The sequence below is a fragment of the Anoplopoma fimbria genome, chromosome 2 (assembly GCF_027596085.1).
Source record: "Anoplopoma fimbria isolate UVic2021 breed Golden Eagle Sablefish chromosome 2, Afim_UVic_2022, whole genome shotgun sequence".
In the NCBI taxonomy this organism is placed as follows: Eukaryota; Metazoa; Chordata; class Actinopteri; order Perciformes; family Anoplopomatidae; genus Anoplopoma; species Anoplopoma fimbria.
Window position 1 is genome coordinate 24,481,365 of NC_072450.1, and position 15,969 is coordinate 24,497,333.

The 15,969-nt window shown below is 40.3% G+C and overlaps 2 protein-coding genes across 3 annotated transcripts; one reads left to right on the top strand and one right to left on the bottom strand.

Annotated features, from left to right (window-relative positions):
- Window positions 1-36: 36 nt before the first annotated feature.
- LOC129098787 (fibronectin type III and SPRY domain-containing protein 2) lies at window positions 37-8,717 on the top strand. Of its 2 annotated transcripts, none has more exons than XM_054607896.1 (13): window positions 37-245; window positions 531-787; window positions 1,160-1,255; window positions 1,603-1,836; window positions 2,032-2,054; window positions 2,479-2,600; window positions 3,750-3,914; window positions 4,087-4,221; window positions 4,414-4,567; window positions 5,276-5,409; window positions 6,063-6,198; window positions 6,294-6,470; window positions 7,623-8,717. In XM_054607896.1, the coding sequence occupies exons 2-13, from the start codon at window positions 542-544 to the stop codon at window positions 7,870-7,872; spliced, it is 1,872 nt and encodes a 623-aa protein (XP_054463871.1). In that variant the 5' UTR covers window positions 37-245; window positions 531-541; the 3' UTR covers window positions 7,873-8,717. The 2 variants fall into 2 exon arrangements, with proteins under 2 accessions (XP_054463871.1, XP_054463879.1); XM_054607904.1 differs by having other exon boundaries at window positions 39-245; window positions 564-787.
- Window positions 8,094-15,535, bottom strand: LOC129098805 (KH homology domain-containing protein 4-like). The gene is made up of 14 exons (XM_054607913.1): window positions 15,401-15,535; window positions 14,256-14,523; window positions 14,034-14,153; window positions 13,795-13,868; window positions 13,273-13,325; window positions 12,961-13,160; window positions 12,448-12,656; window positions 11,946-12,006; window positions 11,599-11,656; window positions 11,155-11,390; window positions 10,707-10,811; window positions 9,977-10,062; window positions 9,774-9,892; window positions 8,094-9,354 (listed from the first exon to the last, which is right to left on the bottom strand). Exons 1-14 carry the CDS (start codon window positions 15,427-15,429, stop codon window positions 9,224-9,226), a joined length of 1,749 nt encoding a protein of 582 aa, XP_054463888.1. The 5' UTR covers window positions 15,430-15,535; the 3' UTR covers window positions 8,094-9,223.
- Window positions 15,536-15,969: the final 434 nt, after the last annotated feature.

Genomic DNA, 15,969 nt, shown 5'->3' on the forward strand with positions numbered 1-15,969 from the left:
AAACAAAACTGATGCCTATAATTAGTATTAAATGTAGGCCTATGTTTATTTTTATTTTTATCAGTAAATAACAAACTTCCAGCATTGGTGTTTGGCATGCCTGTGACATTTGAGCAATCCGAGTCAGGTCTATTTCTGTCACAGTTTCTGGGTGAGAGTTGGACGGCTTACAGAGCTGGTTTGTCGGACACCACTGTTGGCCTGAAATGGCTGTTTTGAACAGACTGGTTTGCTGAATTATCGAGGTAAATATGCTGCTTGTTCATTATTGATCATTTGAAAACAAACAGATTGTTCTGCACATGCAAGTTGCTTGGTTTAAGTATGAAGAGTGGAGATTACAGATTTCATATATATGTTTTTTAATCTGTTCAATTATTATTGGATGCTGATTTATTTTAGAATACTGGTCTAAATGTTGATCTATATATTATTATTGGTAAGAACAGGAATGGCTGGAGTAAATTGATATATATATATATTTTATAATCAGTATCTTTAATCATAAATGGATTGTAAACCTCCCACAGTCCCTCTCCTCATGGACTTGTATGGGATCACAGGAGGCCGACTGGATGTGATTGCAGAGGAGGCTGAGTTAAGCAGAGAGTCGACCACCATGGCAGACGAAGGAGGGAGGGCGACCCGAGGAGTTTCCACCTTCCAGAGGTTTTCTTTTGACACCAACGAGTCCCTTTGTTTTGAGCCCTGTGAGGACAGCCCTCCGCCTCCCACTGGGGCAGAAGATGGATTTGATGATGATGTGTTTAAAGGAGGACAAACTGAGGTGGGGACCCCAACTTGGCTTTGGCCCATGATGCATGAACGAAACATTTTCTGTTCGACCACAATGGTTTCTTGGGTTTAAATAACATTTTCTAGAGGGTCTTGGTGCAGATGGCAGCAAAAATACAGAACCAGCATCCCTAGAAAAGGGTGTGAAAAAAATGTTTAAAACGCTAGAATTCTCAACAACTCTTGCTAAAGACTGTGGATTTCTATAATTTCAGATTTCTTTGTGGCTTACTCCAGGAAGATAAAGCTTTCCACGTGGAAGCTATTTCTTTTAACAAACCACAGACATGAGCAGAAAGTCCTGACAGAAAAATGGTTCATATTACTGGTTTGAATTCAAAGTATGACTTTCAATTGTTTTTAGAGTGAGATCGTCACAATAAGGAATCGACTGCAAGGGAAGGTCGCTGAGATGGAAAACTTTGCAAGTCATCTGGAGGAAATATTCCTCACTGTGGAGGTAAATGTCATTCTGAAAATACTTTTGGTTTAGTAAAACGGTCTGTTGTAATGTGTTTTCACATTGATTTATTATTGCATTTCTCTCTGAGCGTTTGAGAATACTTCTTCTTATTATTCTTTTGTTTTATTGAACTCAAAGACAGAAATAAAGTTCAAGATGTCAGATTTCAGTTTTGCAAATCCATGTGTGTCTCTCCGGGACGGCCTGAACTCAAGAGTCAAACTTTCATTCATTGCCTCCTTAGATCTGCCATCCTCTCCTCATTTATCTTTTCTTTCCACATTGCGTTTAATGAATAACACATGTGTAAATCTCTTGCTATGATCATATAATTGTATGTGCAGGAGAATTTTGGCCGACAGGAGCAGCACTTGGAGCAGCACTACAACGATGTGCTGCAGACGTTGTCTCAGCGATATGACGACAGGGCGGCTGGACTGGAGGAGGAAAAGAAGGGCAAGCTGGAGGCCCTCTACAAGCAGTTGCTGACCTGTGGTCAGGCCATGGATGCTTCCAAGGAGCTCATTGAGACGGCCCAGGAGGTCTACCGCAGCGAAGACAAGAGGCTTTTCCTCAAGGTGTTCTAGCTTGTGTTCTTGTGTGCTTTATTATGTGCAGATTACAGCTGCATACGTTATGATTTATGGTTTCTGAAGGTGATTTAGCTGTCATAGTCCAACACACGGCTAATGTGATCTTGGATGCGAAATATTGATGAGTATTTCTTCATTTATTTACTTTGTTCAATTTCTTTTTTTGATGTTTATTGACAGGCAGTTATGCCCACCATCAAAAGGTAATTTTGAAGCTGCTCAGTGAGTATGTCACATGGTGTGACCCTGCACTGGTCGTGACTGCAGTGTGATTTTAAATGACTAACCATAGCATAGGGCTAATATTGTGTTTCCGTATGCTTTTTGTCTTTAGTTTCAGACTAATATTAATTAAGTAGATACATTTTGCGCATGAAAGTAAATTCTCGGCCTCAGAAAAAGCAGTTCAGACATGAAAGTCTGTACTCAAGGTCCTCTTACTAGCTTTTTGCAGAGCATTGAGATAGCTCAGCCTTCACGTAAAGTTTTTAAAGATTTTTTTTTTTGTCAGACTACCGACTATATTTTCAGTGATCCAAATGGACATGACACAAGCAGCTTTACCCTAGATAATGAACCTTATTATTTAAAACTCTCGTTTTTCTTTTTCTTCTCATACTTTACCAGAATCAAGGAGTTTGCCAAAGAGGAGGTTGACCTCACGTTGTCTACAAATCTTGAGTTTAACACACCACTTGCTGACCTGTCAGATGTGAAAACCATGATGGACTCCATCAACGTTGTCCCAGGTCTGATTTTCACACTGTTGCCCCAGTTCACCTACTACCCAACGAACAACAGCACACAGAGTCAAGGTTCATTTTATTGTCAATATCTTCAAAGTGGTCTTTGACACATTGTGCTCTGGACGTCTGAGACAGTCTATAATTAAAACATGGACGAGTTAGTGTTGTGGTGGTTGCCCAGGGATGTGTTTTCATACACAAGGTGACCGCCGGTTGAATCTCTGAACATACTGGAAGTGATTGTGGTGATGGGGAGGTCGTTGGTTGCACAATAGCTGAAGGAGCTGGCAGCTCTGTACAGCTCCTTCACCCACCAGCTGCTTCACCCCCGGTGTGTGAAGGAGAGGTGCCGCAGGTCCTTCCTTCCTGCTGCTGTCAGGTTGCACAACCAACTCTGCTCCCAGCAGACCACATGACACATGACACATGACAATAAAAACCTGTGCAATACAATACACTGTGCAATAATAGTTATAATAGTTTTTCTGTCTGTAAATATAATGTTGTTTTTCTACTGTTTCTTATTGCTTATTTATAATACTTTTTTTTTTATTTCATTTTTTTTTTTTATCTTGTCTTTCTTTTACTATGTCTCTTGTGTGCACTTTACCCTATGCTGCTGTAAGCCTGCAAATTTCCCCGCTGCGGGACTAATAAAGGATTATCTTATCTTATCTTATCTTAAAATGACAGGCTTAAAATGATAAGAACAACATGTAAAGGCTGATTTGACCAGAGTTACTAACAGAAAGATAATTGATTATATATGGTGAAATCAGAATTGTGACTGTAGGAACTGACCGCATAGAAAAGCAGGAGGGATGCAGACGATCAAGCAAGAAGAAATATAAGAAATTCACATGGAGGATTAATGGCAAAATGTTAGAGGAAAACGTCTTTTTTTTTTTAGCTTTCACAAAGCAGTGTATTATACACTTTAATGTCTGAATATCTATGTTTAGGAAGGTAGGAATATTTAGAATAGTGTGAATGGTTAATACACTTAAAAAGTCCCTGTTTCGGCTAGAAATAAAATAACAGCCCAAAGGTGTCAGTGTTTAAACTACCATACTGTACCGTTATCTTAACGCTCATGGTGGTTTGACTTGATAACAAAGCTGAGTTAATAATGTCTCTCTTATATAAAAACAGCTCCATCCGCCCCGGTAATCAACCCCCAGATGCCCAACTCTGCCACCCAGACGTCCCTGCGTGTGCGCTGGAGCTTGTTCTCCGACGACACGGTGGAGTACTATGAGCTTTACTACAGACCGGTGCTGGAGGACACGCCAGCAGACAGCACCTGCGCTCCACTCGGTATAACACAGAGACGCTGAGGCTGCACATTCACATTGCATGATAACACCATCTACTGTTGGAATGGTATCTACTGATCTGTGATTTCTCTGAAGGATACTGGTGACATGTTTTGATCAGAGCAGCCACAATTTAAATGTCTGCTGTTTTTTTTTGTTTTTGTTTTTTTCAGTGAGCAAGGTAAAAGTGAAGGAGACTCACTGCACAGTGACATATCTGCTGCCCAATGCTCAGTATGAACTCTGGGTGACTGCTACCAACACCACAGGCATCAGCCCAGCGAGTGAGAAGACCTTATACATGACAGGTAATGAACGTTGCTCTACTACAACTACACGAGGAGTTATTAAACTTGTGACAGTTTAAATAATTGCTCTGTTGTCTCAGGATGTCGTACTCAAATCAGGTTTGTTCTCTTATTTTCGAATCACTCCAGCCTCGTATGAGTGATGTTAGAGAAAATAAAGTCTAAATGGTTGATTTCTCTCCCTCTCTCTAGTGCCGTCGCCTCCTGTGATCAAGCAGAGGGAGTGTACTAGCTGTCCAGAGGCTGCTCTGATCCGCTGGGAGTCGGGGAACACCAACCCCGTGGACTCTTACACTGTGGAGCTCAGTGAGATGGGCACTGATGGCACAGAGAGCGGCATTGCTGAGTAAGAACTATTAACATACACCTGCAGTCGACAGATTCAACATAGAAACAAGCTCAAAATGTATTGTGCTCTTCTTGAAATGTGTCATGTTTTTTTTTTTTTTTTTTTAAACACAAAGGTAAACTTAAAATAGCTGATCTGATAAAATAAAAATGCTCCACTGGATAAGCGGAGCTTCAAAGAAGCAGCATCCCCATGATGTTTGTCTTCTCTGGCCTGTCCTTTATTAAGGCTTTTGCTTCATCCATAAACAGGCCTGTGTTAGTGCTTGCCTGGGGTTTTTAAGGTCCCATGGTTATAGAGCTGCTGATTCAAGACACACTCTGTCCCAGAAATCTATTCTTAGCTTCAGCTCCTGCAGCACTGATATAACGTCCTCACATTTGGAACATTTTCATTTTTCATTTGGTCACTTCAGAGAACAGTCAAGCCTTTTATTTGAATAGTCTGTTTTCATGCACAGAGTAGGCTAAACCGTACTAACTGAAATGAGTCTGTGGTCCAAATATGACACAGCTCTTCGTTAAAACACCCCATTTATCCACCTAGTATTTCAAAAGTTGTGAGACAATATATTTTTATAAGGCTTTACACTCTGGGTGTAGGTATGGAAATAAAAGGCAATCCAAAAAGTTTTCATCATTTTGCATTTACTACAATTCAAAAGGAAATGATATCAGCCTTCTGTCCCATTGGTTAATCCTTCAGGTCTGTAGTAGCCGTGCCCACCTGTCAGTGTCTGATCCAGCTGCAGACAAAACGCCGTTACCTCATCTCTGTGAGAGCAGTCAACATCGGCGGGCCCAGCGACAGGAGTGAAGTTATTACTGTGTCCACAACAGGTGAGAGGCACCGGGGATCAGCCTGTTCATGGTACTTTTGTACTAGCAACAAAATGTACTTCAAGCATGGAAGTCAAAGTACTCAAAATAGCGTCAGGCTAGGAGTTGGTCATTTTCAACCTCCTTATATGTTTCTTATAACCCTTTTCAACATACTATTCTATGACTTTTAATGCCTTTTTCCAACATAATATACTGACTTATTTATGATTTTTATTTTTTATTTTTTTACATACTATTAGTTTTTGATATACTAAAATATCATTTTTTAGCGCCTTTTTTCATTATAGTATACTAGACTTTTTTTATGCACTTTTCCGACATACTATTAGTTTTTGACATACTGCTATATGATTTTTTGGCACTTCTTTCATACTATACTTTGATTTTTTTTATGCTCTTTTTCGACATACTATACTAGGGTAGTGACATTTATAACAATGAATCATATTTTATGTACTGATTATGTTCTTTTTATAGGTAACTTAATATAGCATTTCAATAATTGCAGTGGAGTAGAAGTTTAAAGTAGCATCAAATAGAAATACTCAAGTACAAGTGCATTAAAAGTAATTTAGTAAATGCACTTACTTACTTACTTTCTGTCACTGCTTTTTGCACCCTCATTTGATGACTGTTGTTTACCTGTGCAGGTACATTCTTCTGTCTCCTGGAGGACACTGCCCATCCTTGTTTGTCCATCTCTGAAGACGGCTTCACCATGTTTTATGGATACGAGGAGCTGCCAATTAGCGCCATGGCCTTAGATGATAACAACGCTTTTACCAGGTAAAGTATACAATGGCTGCTTGTGTGACATAATGATAATCAGGAACTTTTAAGATTAGAGTTCAGATTTGTAAAATAAGACTTTGTGGGTTCAGGTGTGTAGCTGTCCTGGGGGATCTGATCCCAGTGAGAGGCCGGCATTACTGGGAAGTTGAGGTGGACGATGTGACAGAATTTAGGATTGGAGTTGCGTCCGAGGACACAGAGAGGAACTCGTACCTCGGAGCCAACAACACCTCCTGGTGTATGAGACACATTCTCACTCCATCCAGGTAACAGTGCGTCATCTCTGTGGATAGTAAGAACTTTAAAGTACTGTTTGGGGTCCTGGAGACCACGGCTGTAAAATATGGTTATTTACAATGGATTTTCATATGCTCTATATCTGTGATTGATGATAGTACTTTTTACTTTATTGGAGTTTTTAGAAGACTGAACTGACCCCAAACATAAACAACCTCACACCACAGGTTAAGATACTGTTAATTTCTTTGTTTCCAAGTGACTTTTCAGCAAACAAACGGAATAGATATTTATTCCCCTTTCTTCTTAGAAATGGAATATTTCCTTGTTTAGTGTTGGAATAATGCTTTATGGTTGTTTATGTATTTTTTTCCCCCATCTTCATCAATGTCAAGTTTCTGGCAGAGGGAAGGGATACCACTTAAATGCTTTTCTAAATACATTTCTACTATTACATGTATTTATTTTTAGGGTCAGAAGAGAAAAATACTCAAAGTTAAAACATTGATTTGGTTTATATTATTCATTTTAGACAGACAGTGAAACAATGAATTGTAAACAGTTTCAACAAAACACAAAGGTTTAGAAAATCTTGGTTTTCTGTTTAGTCACTTGATGTCCCATTTGTTGTACAAACTGCGAAGATGTTCACAGGACTACACAGACCAAGTAGATGCAGATTTGATACCACAATTAATATGCTGATCCTCGGAGGGACTACTATTGTAGTACATGGAAACTGGGCCAAGACTTTATTTTTAGCCACCAGAAATTTCCCTTTCCTAAGCAAAGAAATGTGTGCATCCGCTCCATGCAAAAACTAAGCCCATTAAAGGTAGAAAAACTCACAGTTGAATATCTGTTACTTCATAAGTGTTGCTATGGCAACTTTTTTTGGAACAAAGCAGGACAGTTGAACCGTTACATTTAGCAAATCATTCAGTGCGGCATATCACACAAGCCCTGAATGTGATTCCTTTTGTGGGCTTCTTCTTGGTGATTCTGCCTACACACCAGCACATTTCTCATTGAAATCCTGCTGTTGGCTCATGATTCAACATCTGGTTTACAAAACGGCTGACAAGAGTTTGGGAATGATCCCAACAGGAAGCGAGAATGAGCTTTATATTTAGGACTACTTTGCTCTACACAATCATAATGTTGCCCTTCTCTCCATTCAGGCATAAATATGAGTTCCTACACAATGGCTGCAGTCCTGACCTGAGGATTACAGTGAACCCAGTGCGGATAGGAGTGGCACTGGACTACGAGAGGGGGACCCTGTCCTTTTTTAATGTGGAACTGGAACAACACCTACACACCTTCCAATGTCACTTCCAACATTATGTTCAGCCCTGCTTTGGCCTTGACAACCCCGGAGCTCTTACTGTACACAACGGCATAGAAGCTCCAGAGTATTCATTCATCTAACCCGGGTTTAACATGGAATAAAACCTACGGCTGGCTGGAAGGAAGTGAATTAACTGTTTTTATTACTAACCAGATTTCGTGGTGACAGCCCCACTAAAGAAAACCCTAACTTTGTGTACACCAAAATGAATTCAATAAAAAAAATAAAACACCTGTCGACCTTCCTTAGCAGTAAAGTATGTGTGTGAACCGAAGACGAGGGCTTTTCAGTTGTTTTTATTATATTATTCCATGGGAACAGGCATACACCATTTTCCAAGATAAGAAAAACGTTTCACTGAATTTTACAATATGTATTCATAGCATCAGTAAATGCAGCAGACCAAGTGTTTCAATTCAAACAGGAAATAAGGGACTTGTTTTTGATTAACAAAAAGATGCTTTTAAAAATGAAAAGGAAAGTTTTAAGAAATAAAGCCATTTGTAGATATTATACAATCGTATTCATATGTTAAAAGGACAAATCCACCCTGAATACTTTCACACTGTTAAAAGCAAATGTTTTGAGATATTTTGTGAACAGAAAATGTCTCTGTATTCAAGACATTAGTAAGTGCATGTTTAATAGTCAGATACTTAAATAGAATAAAAAAGGGCTACTACTAAGTCAGTTACAACACAAGGGAGAAATACCTTATTAGCATGAAGCCACAAGATGTGCTGCACCTTAAGTCATGTGGCTACACACAAATATGCACAATGACAATGAACTAGTTGGCAGGGCCTCTATATTTACAGTTGCTATATAAATGGGCATAGATTAAAATTTTCCCCATTCTGTGACCCCCCAATTGTGTGCGGGGTTACGGAAAGGTATTGTGAAAAAAAAAAAAAAAAAAGAAAAACTGAAACAGAGGTAGGCTAAGCAAAAGCTACACTGGGATAAGAAAAGAAAAACCTTTCTCCAGGAGTCCAGGAAAGCACCAAACATCAGAAACTGGTGATAATGAAAGACTAAACCAGTGTTTTTTGCATCGTCTGCCCGTTTACCTCAATGCTATATTGTTTGGATTGATTGTCAACCTGACAGTATGAAGCGTCATCACCTTTCTTCAGTCCTCAAATGGATGTCAGGACATGAAGTGGTACCAGAAGTTTTTGAAAAGGTGTCCCAAAATACCATTTGCTGATGAATGGAATTGTTATTGCAAACTTTGACAGCAATAAGACATTTTTTCTTTGAACTAAATGGGGTTTAATCACAGCAAAACACTGGTTTAGTCCTTAAACAGTGTATGAAAATGCGAGGGTGGATTTTTCCTTTTACGGAGTTTGAGAATTGTGTTGATTTACTGAATGTAGACCTTGGGTCTGTGGGTCTCCTGGACAGGGTGGATGGATGGGGCGGGGGTTATGAGTGATCAGTCTTACTGCTGCGTGTCCTCTCCTCCTCTTCATCAGAGGAGTCTCCTCCGTAGGGCACAAGCCCGGATGCATCTTCTTCTACTTTAGACTTCTTCTCGCTCACCTCCTCCTGAACACCTGTAAGAGCACAATAAAAAAAGAGAGACAGAGAAAAGTAGAGAGAAGGTGGGAGAGGGGGCGGGAGAGAAAGCAAGGAGACAAAAAGGAAACCCATTGAGACGCCCCATGTTAGCGGTGGTTTTTGAGTTCGTTTGATCCACAGCCGGGGGGGGAGGGAAGATATCAAATGAAACGGCAGCAGAGCACAGATCCATAACAGGCAGGTCCATGGACACATGTTGAGAGAGAAAACAAGGGAAAGACAAAAAACATATACAAGAAGAGCATGTTAGTGGGTTCTACCAGTGGAGAGATTCACACAGGTCTCCGCTCCTCCCCCATTCCTCCATGGGGGTGGGGGGGAGGTGCCATTTCATGCAACAGACATGTCTGAGCACTCAGGCTCTCAGAATAGTTGGAGATAAAGAAATGCATACCCATTGACGCGGGGATGCCGGGCACACCAACTGGATCTTCTGTCACCGTGTCTCTCGGCCTTTTGCGTGCAACGGGGGCAGGAGCTACAAAGAAAGGCGGCGGTGGAGGCATCAGGATCCTGAAGAGAGAAACAAATCAGCATCTACAACACACCATGTTCATGAAGAATAATATACAAGGGAAATTAGATCTTTTAACAGACCTTTGTACTACTTTCTCCTCTCCAACACTGGAGGCAGGAAGTGCAGGCTCTTGATGAGCAGGACCCTCTGGAGATCTGCTGGGAGGCTAAACAGAAGAGTAAAAAAACATTTAAGCCAATCCAAACTTTATAATGAATTTGTTTGACCCACATGTTAAAACCTTTCCAAAAGCTTTGGGCTTTATTTTCAAAATAAACATGTTTTAATTATCTGAAAGGGTGAGAAGTCTCATAAAAGAGCAAAGGCATCATTGAAACCATTTCTAAAACAGCCCCAATTTAGAGGATTTTATTAAAACCTTTTAAGATGTGTCTCATGACAGAAAGTTTTTTATTTGACAGAGCGTGTTTTCAGGGTGAAATCCATTTTCAGAGCAACAGTGTTGCAGCGTTAACCCTGGTCTGTGGTTACAAAACATGGTTCAGCTTTGTATAACAGCCATTTTTGTTAGGGATGGTGGTTTGATGTTTGAACTCACTGCTCAGTCTAAAATATAGGCCAGAGAGCTATATAGACAGCATGCATGGAGGATAAACCAGCTGATGCTTTTCATATGATAATTTCATGGAATATGATTGTGTGTAATTCAACTATTTTCTTGGTTTAGCAGTGATGATTGGCGCTTCTCCTTTCTAGCTGAACGGTGAAGACCAGACAGTTAAACCGCCATCCAACATTAAAAAGAAAGAAAATGATCTTTTAGTGATATGAACAGGTGTAACAGCTTACCTGTTCTTCCTTAGCCCCCTCCTGGAAATGACGCCTGGGACTTCCGGAGTCGGGGGGGATGTTTAACGATCCTCCAGGCTCCACTGTCTCACTGCTGCCAGGATCCTTAAGTAGAATAAAACAAGCATACACACCAATGCAGCAGCAGGATTGAAAGAAAAAAGAAAGAAGCTAAAACTCCTCAAAGCGTCCTGACAACAGAATTATATGGATTATTACATAGATGAAGTTTGTGGTGAGCAGATTTAAACTCCCAATTAATGTCTAAATAAAGCCTATTAATTAATAATATAATATCATTTAAAATATTTTACCAGTTTTATTGCTTGATATAATAAAATAAAAATATGTTTTTAGCATTTTACAAGTCAAGTCAAAATAAACAAAATAACTAATACATAAGTGCTGAAAACAATAATTAGTGTCAGCCTCAGTCTTTGGTTTTTACCTGGACGAGATATGGATGTGGTTTCCTAGGACACACCGGATACTGAACCATTGCCTGAGAAGATGGAGGGTTTGTCGACATGTTAGAATGACTTGGGGGACCATTTGCATTACTCCAATAACCACTGGCTCCTGAGTATGCTGAATAGCCACCAGCATACCCATTTGCTGGGTAGTTATACCAGGACCCCTGGCTAGAGTAATTGCTATTAGGTGGAAATCCATGTGCTGCGTATGCTGAAATGAAAGTATAGAACGTGGAGTTAATAGCATATATTACATGAATCAATAACGGTGTTTTAAACAACTGTGACGTACTAGTTCAACATATTGTTGAGCCACTAAAGACGTCAAGGGATGATTAATCACCACAAGAATGCAGTCAGCTAGTACCTGATATTTGGTCACCCTGTAGGAATTACTTACGAGACAAAAGAATACTTACGTTGTGTTGAGCCGGTGGCCGTGTAATTCGACACCATACGGGCGTTTTCATCTCTCACCTGGAGAGCCAGAGAAAACAAAAACTATGTAAAGAGCTACATAACAATCCACTAAGACTGTGCTGACTTTACTTTCAACAGCGGAGTGGCATTGTGGGTAGGTGCAGAGCACTCAAAACCTATCTCTGGAGATCAGGTGGTTCACGCTACCACTTTCACTTTAGGAGGTGGGTATCAGTGAAAACTATACGCTTCAATAGTTTCACCTTCTTAAACCTCCCATTAGGCTTTCATGTAATACATTCAAAACTCATAACTTTATTTTTTGGCGACAATATCATGAACTTACAGTTTCCAGCAGACTCTCAGTGAGTTTCTTCGCTGACTCCAATCCAACGGAATTTGGGTGGCTGTAACATACAAAGCTAAGTGTTAAACAAAGTGTAACAGAGTCAGGACAGAAGTAACAGAGAGCAAACGGAAAGATGTTTAGACTATAAATGCAAGCAGGGCTCTAAGATAGCCGTGTCAGTCACAGGTGAACCAAAACTGAAACCATGGGTTGACTTAATTCAGAATAGTAACTTCCTCACACCAAGCAAGTCAAGTAATGTCCTGTTATGATTTAAGGAAAATGTTTCAGTAACTAAAACAAAAACACTTTTGTGGTTTCTTTGTTAAATGAAACTGGTATTTTTTTCAACCCCAAGCTCGTATAGTGACATTGTGTTTGCATATTTGTATTATGGGCTTTAACTACCTCTGTGTGCGCGTTGATCTCCTCTCTCTCTTAACTCCTCCCAATAGGAAACTTAAAGTGTGCCAAAGATGATCATTTTGACTGAACAAACCTGATGTAGACGTAAAGAGGCTCAAAAGACTCTCGTTTTGATGCTTGTTCGATGTAGCCTGAACCTTTTCCCCTGAGAAACACTCGGGCCCCAGTCTCTGTCTGGATGTGACTCAGGTAGGACCCTCCAGGACCCTCTATCTTTTCGTTCACGTTGAAAAAGGGGCACGACTGGTCCAGGCCCACAAAAATCTTTGTGTGCACAAAACTCTGTGGACATGGGGAAAAAGATGCGACCTATTATGATGCGCTGCATATTTAGGTTGTATATTGACATCTAAAATAAGTTTGACTAGAAGTTTAATGGCTTTGTTAGCAGTTGCAGAAATCCAAGGCTTTTCCCTTAAGACCAGGGACGTTCTCTCTGCTGCTTAATTTGGGAGGTGGGTATCAGTGAAGGCAACATGGTCTTCATTTGCCTCACTTTCTTAACCTCCATTGGTATAATTCTAACTCACAGACAATCAATATTAAACACAATTCAACTTTGATATAGACGTCATGTGTTTCCTACCCCTGAATGAGGAGCCGCAGGCCGATGTCCTGGCAACGAGCTGGAGTTGGGCATCCGTGGCACGGTTGGGTTACTGACGAGGCGAGGAGGCTGAGGGTAGAGTGTGAGTGGAGGCATTATAGGCACATGATGACCTCCTGATGCGGCCGCGGCCCTCAACAGGTCTTCAGAAATGATCTCCTTTATCCTCAGCACAGCTTCTGATGTTACAGTCAACAATGTTTGGACATTAGCTTACAACATTTGTGAGATGAAGACAGTGTTAGATTCTACATATGGAGCAGATTTTGTATTTATTTAGGTGCTACTTACTGTTGACCTGCTCCTGGTTCTTTCCCTGGACATGTAAATACAAAGGTCTTTGTCTAAAAGGAAGCATATCAGAAATGTCATGGACAATGGATAACTTCAGCACTCCAAACATGATTTTTATTAGATTGACATTGCACTCCTGGTAAATCTGTTTAGATGTTTTTGGAGAGCAATAAGCAAGAAACAATATCATAGTTTATTACTATTGCAAAGATTTGAAGGACAACAATTCTTGTATAGCTTGCGAATACTAGTCAAAACTATGATAATAACATCCTTTTTTTCATGGAAACAAAAAATAAATACTATATTGTCGAGTCTACCATCAGGGATCAAGTTAGCCCTTCTTATAAGAGTGATGTGAAACATCAATATATGGAATTTAACTTCTGACAGGAACAAGATAACGTCTTAAATAGATATTAATATGTTTTACATATTTAGGTCAATACAAGTAAAAAATAGAACACATTATCAGTATTAAAAGACTGGGAACACGACACCCATAGTCTGAGTACTCACCCTGCTATTCTCTTTTCAGGATCAGGCATGTAATGACCTTTCGTTGAGACTACCGCTCCACTACACTGTCGGATCTGAAAAAAAGCAATCCATTTGAGTAAGACATAAGAGGGATTTATAGAGAATACGATTATTTAAAGCTGTTTAAGAACCTTCTTAACCTTTTTTCCTCACATTCCCCATTTACTTTTACCTAATGTGTGTCAAATGCAAGACTACCCTGGCCACTTTTCACTTACCTCCTCCTGTGTTTTGCCTTTCGTGAGAAGGTCCCTGCAATTTAGTGGTACATCGTTTATGTCGACCTCCGTCACCGCCATTTCTTCTGCGGCGTTTGACACAGGCACATTTGGAGCAGTCTACAGGACATGCAAAATGACAAGGAAAACTGTAAGCGCCCGAATAACGCCATAAACAAGAGACATACGGTTATTTGCTACAGCTGTTTGAATCATGTGCACCTTTGCAAGTAATGGTGGAGGAGTCAACAGCTTTCCTTTTGCCATTAACATGGCATTTATTTTAGCAGCCATGGCTGCAGCCATTTCAACTCCACCCTGAGGTGCTGGCTTGTCTCCCGTTTGTGGCGGGCGGGAACCTGTACTGTTTGAACCAGCAGTGCTGACGACTCCTGATAATGAGTGGGCCGCATTTTCACTACTCCTCTGCTGCCTCACATCTACACTTTGTTTAGGTTGGGCCGTCTTGTCCCATCGGCTGGTTAGGCACCTACAAAATAAAAGGCAACAAAAACACACAAACAATTTAAGAAGCGTACTTAAAAATCACATTTACTTAAACCTTTAAAACAACAAAAAGTCACTAGGTAATGACTTGCCATTATAATCTAGAACATGCGTTTAATCTTAGATGAGTGGAAAAACCTCTTCAACATCAAAATGGCAACTTTTGTGCCTTTGCCTAAATACTTTTAGAGGTAATAAGTCTAGTTTGATGAATGAGTGGTGAGATAGGTTGGTCCCCGTGGTGTGGAACATAAAGGAAGTACTTTGGGGACACGTGTTCACACTTTACATTACTTGTAAAACCCCAATCTCGTGAAAACACACTTTTGCTGGTAAAATATCCACATAAAAAGGATACAACTCAACAACTTCGTAGACAGTGTGTGGGTAGGGGACCACTGCAGCCAGTCGTGTAATGCTGCACAGTTGCATCAAGATTAAAGTGAGTTTTGAAGCTCTTTCGTTGATAAACTACTTCAGCTGTTTATAGAGTTAGCCGCCGTTACCGGATACCAAAGCTCAGGCTAAGCTAGGCTAGGCTATGCTAAGATAGGCTAAGATAGGCTAGCTAACGTGCTAAAGCAATTTACGATCCCGTTTTTTGGACTGTCGTGTTACCAATACATCCATTTAAGACTTGAGGGAACACAGTTTCAAGTGTTTCTGATAACAAAGCCTCCTACACCAGCGACACCCCGCATGCTAACAAGCATTAGCAGGCCACGCTAGCTTGTGGCTAACGCTAACGCTGGCCGCCGTAGAGCGCGTTAGCTCGGGGAGCTAGCGGGGCTAATGTGGGTTTAGCTCGTGTTCCTCTCGATACCGAATGCATTCACACACAAACTAAACGGGAAACTCACGGTGTTTGTCCAGTCAACCCCGAAGACATAGCACCGATCCACTAAATCTGCAGTGAAGTTAAAACAGTGTCTCTTCTAGTGGGCGACGGGGTCCATCGGTCTGCTCTCTGCGGCGCCTTCTTATGACGTCACGTCGCAGAGTCTGACCGGCCGGAAGTTGGAACTGTTTTCATGTTATGTAACAACATATGTTAAGAGTCAGATAATTGATTAACATCATCAGAAAATTGTTTTGGGATTGGCTCAGGGTTTCATACATTAATTATATGAAAAAATACATTAATTAAAAAATACATTCATTAAAAAATACATTCATTAAAAAATACATTAATTAAAAAAAACATTAATTAAAAAATACATTAATTAAAAATGTATAGTTAAGAATATAACATTTAAACAGTTAAAGCCTTAATGACCACACGGCCAGATTGAGCTACTAGAGGGGCCCGGGGCCATAAAGAGCATCTGGGCCCCCACTACAAGTACAGTCACATGACACTTACACTTACTAGTGTTATCTCCCATGCGCTTCAACGGAAAACGGCACAACAAATCAATTCAACTCCAAC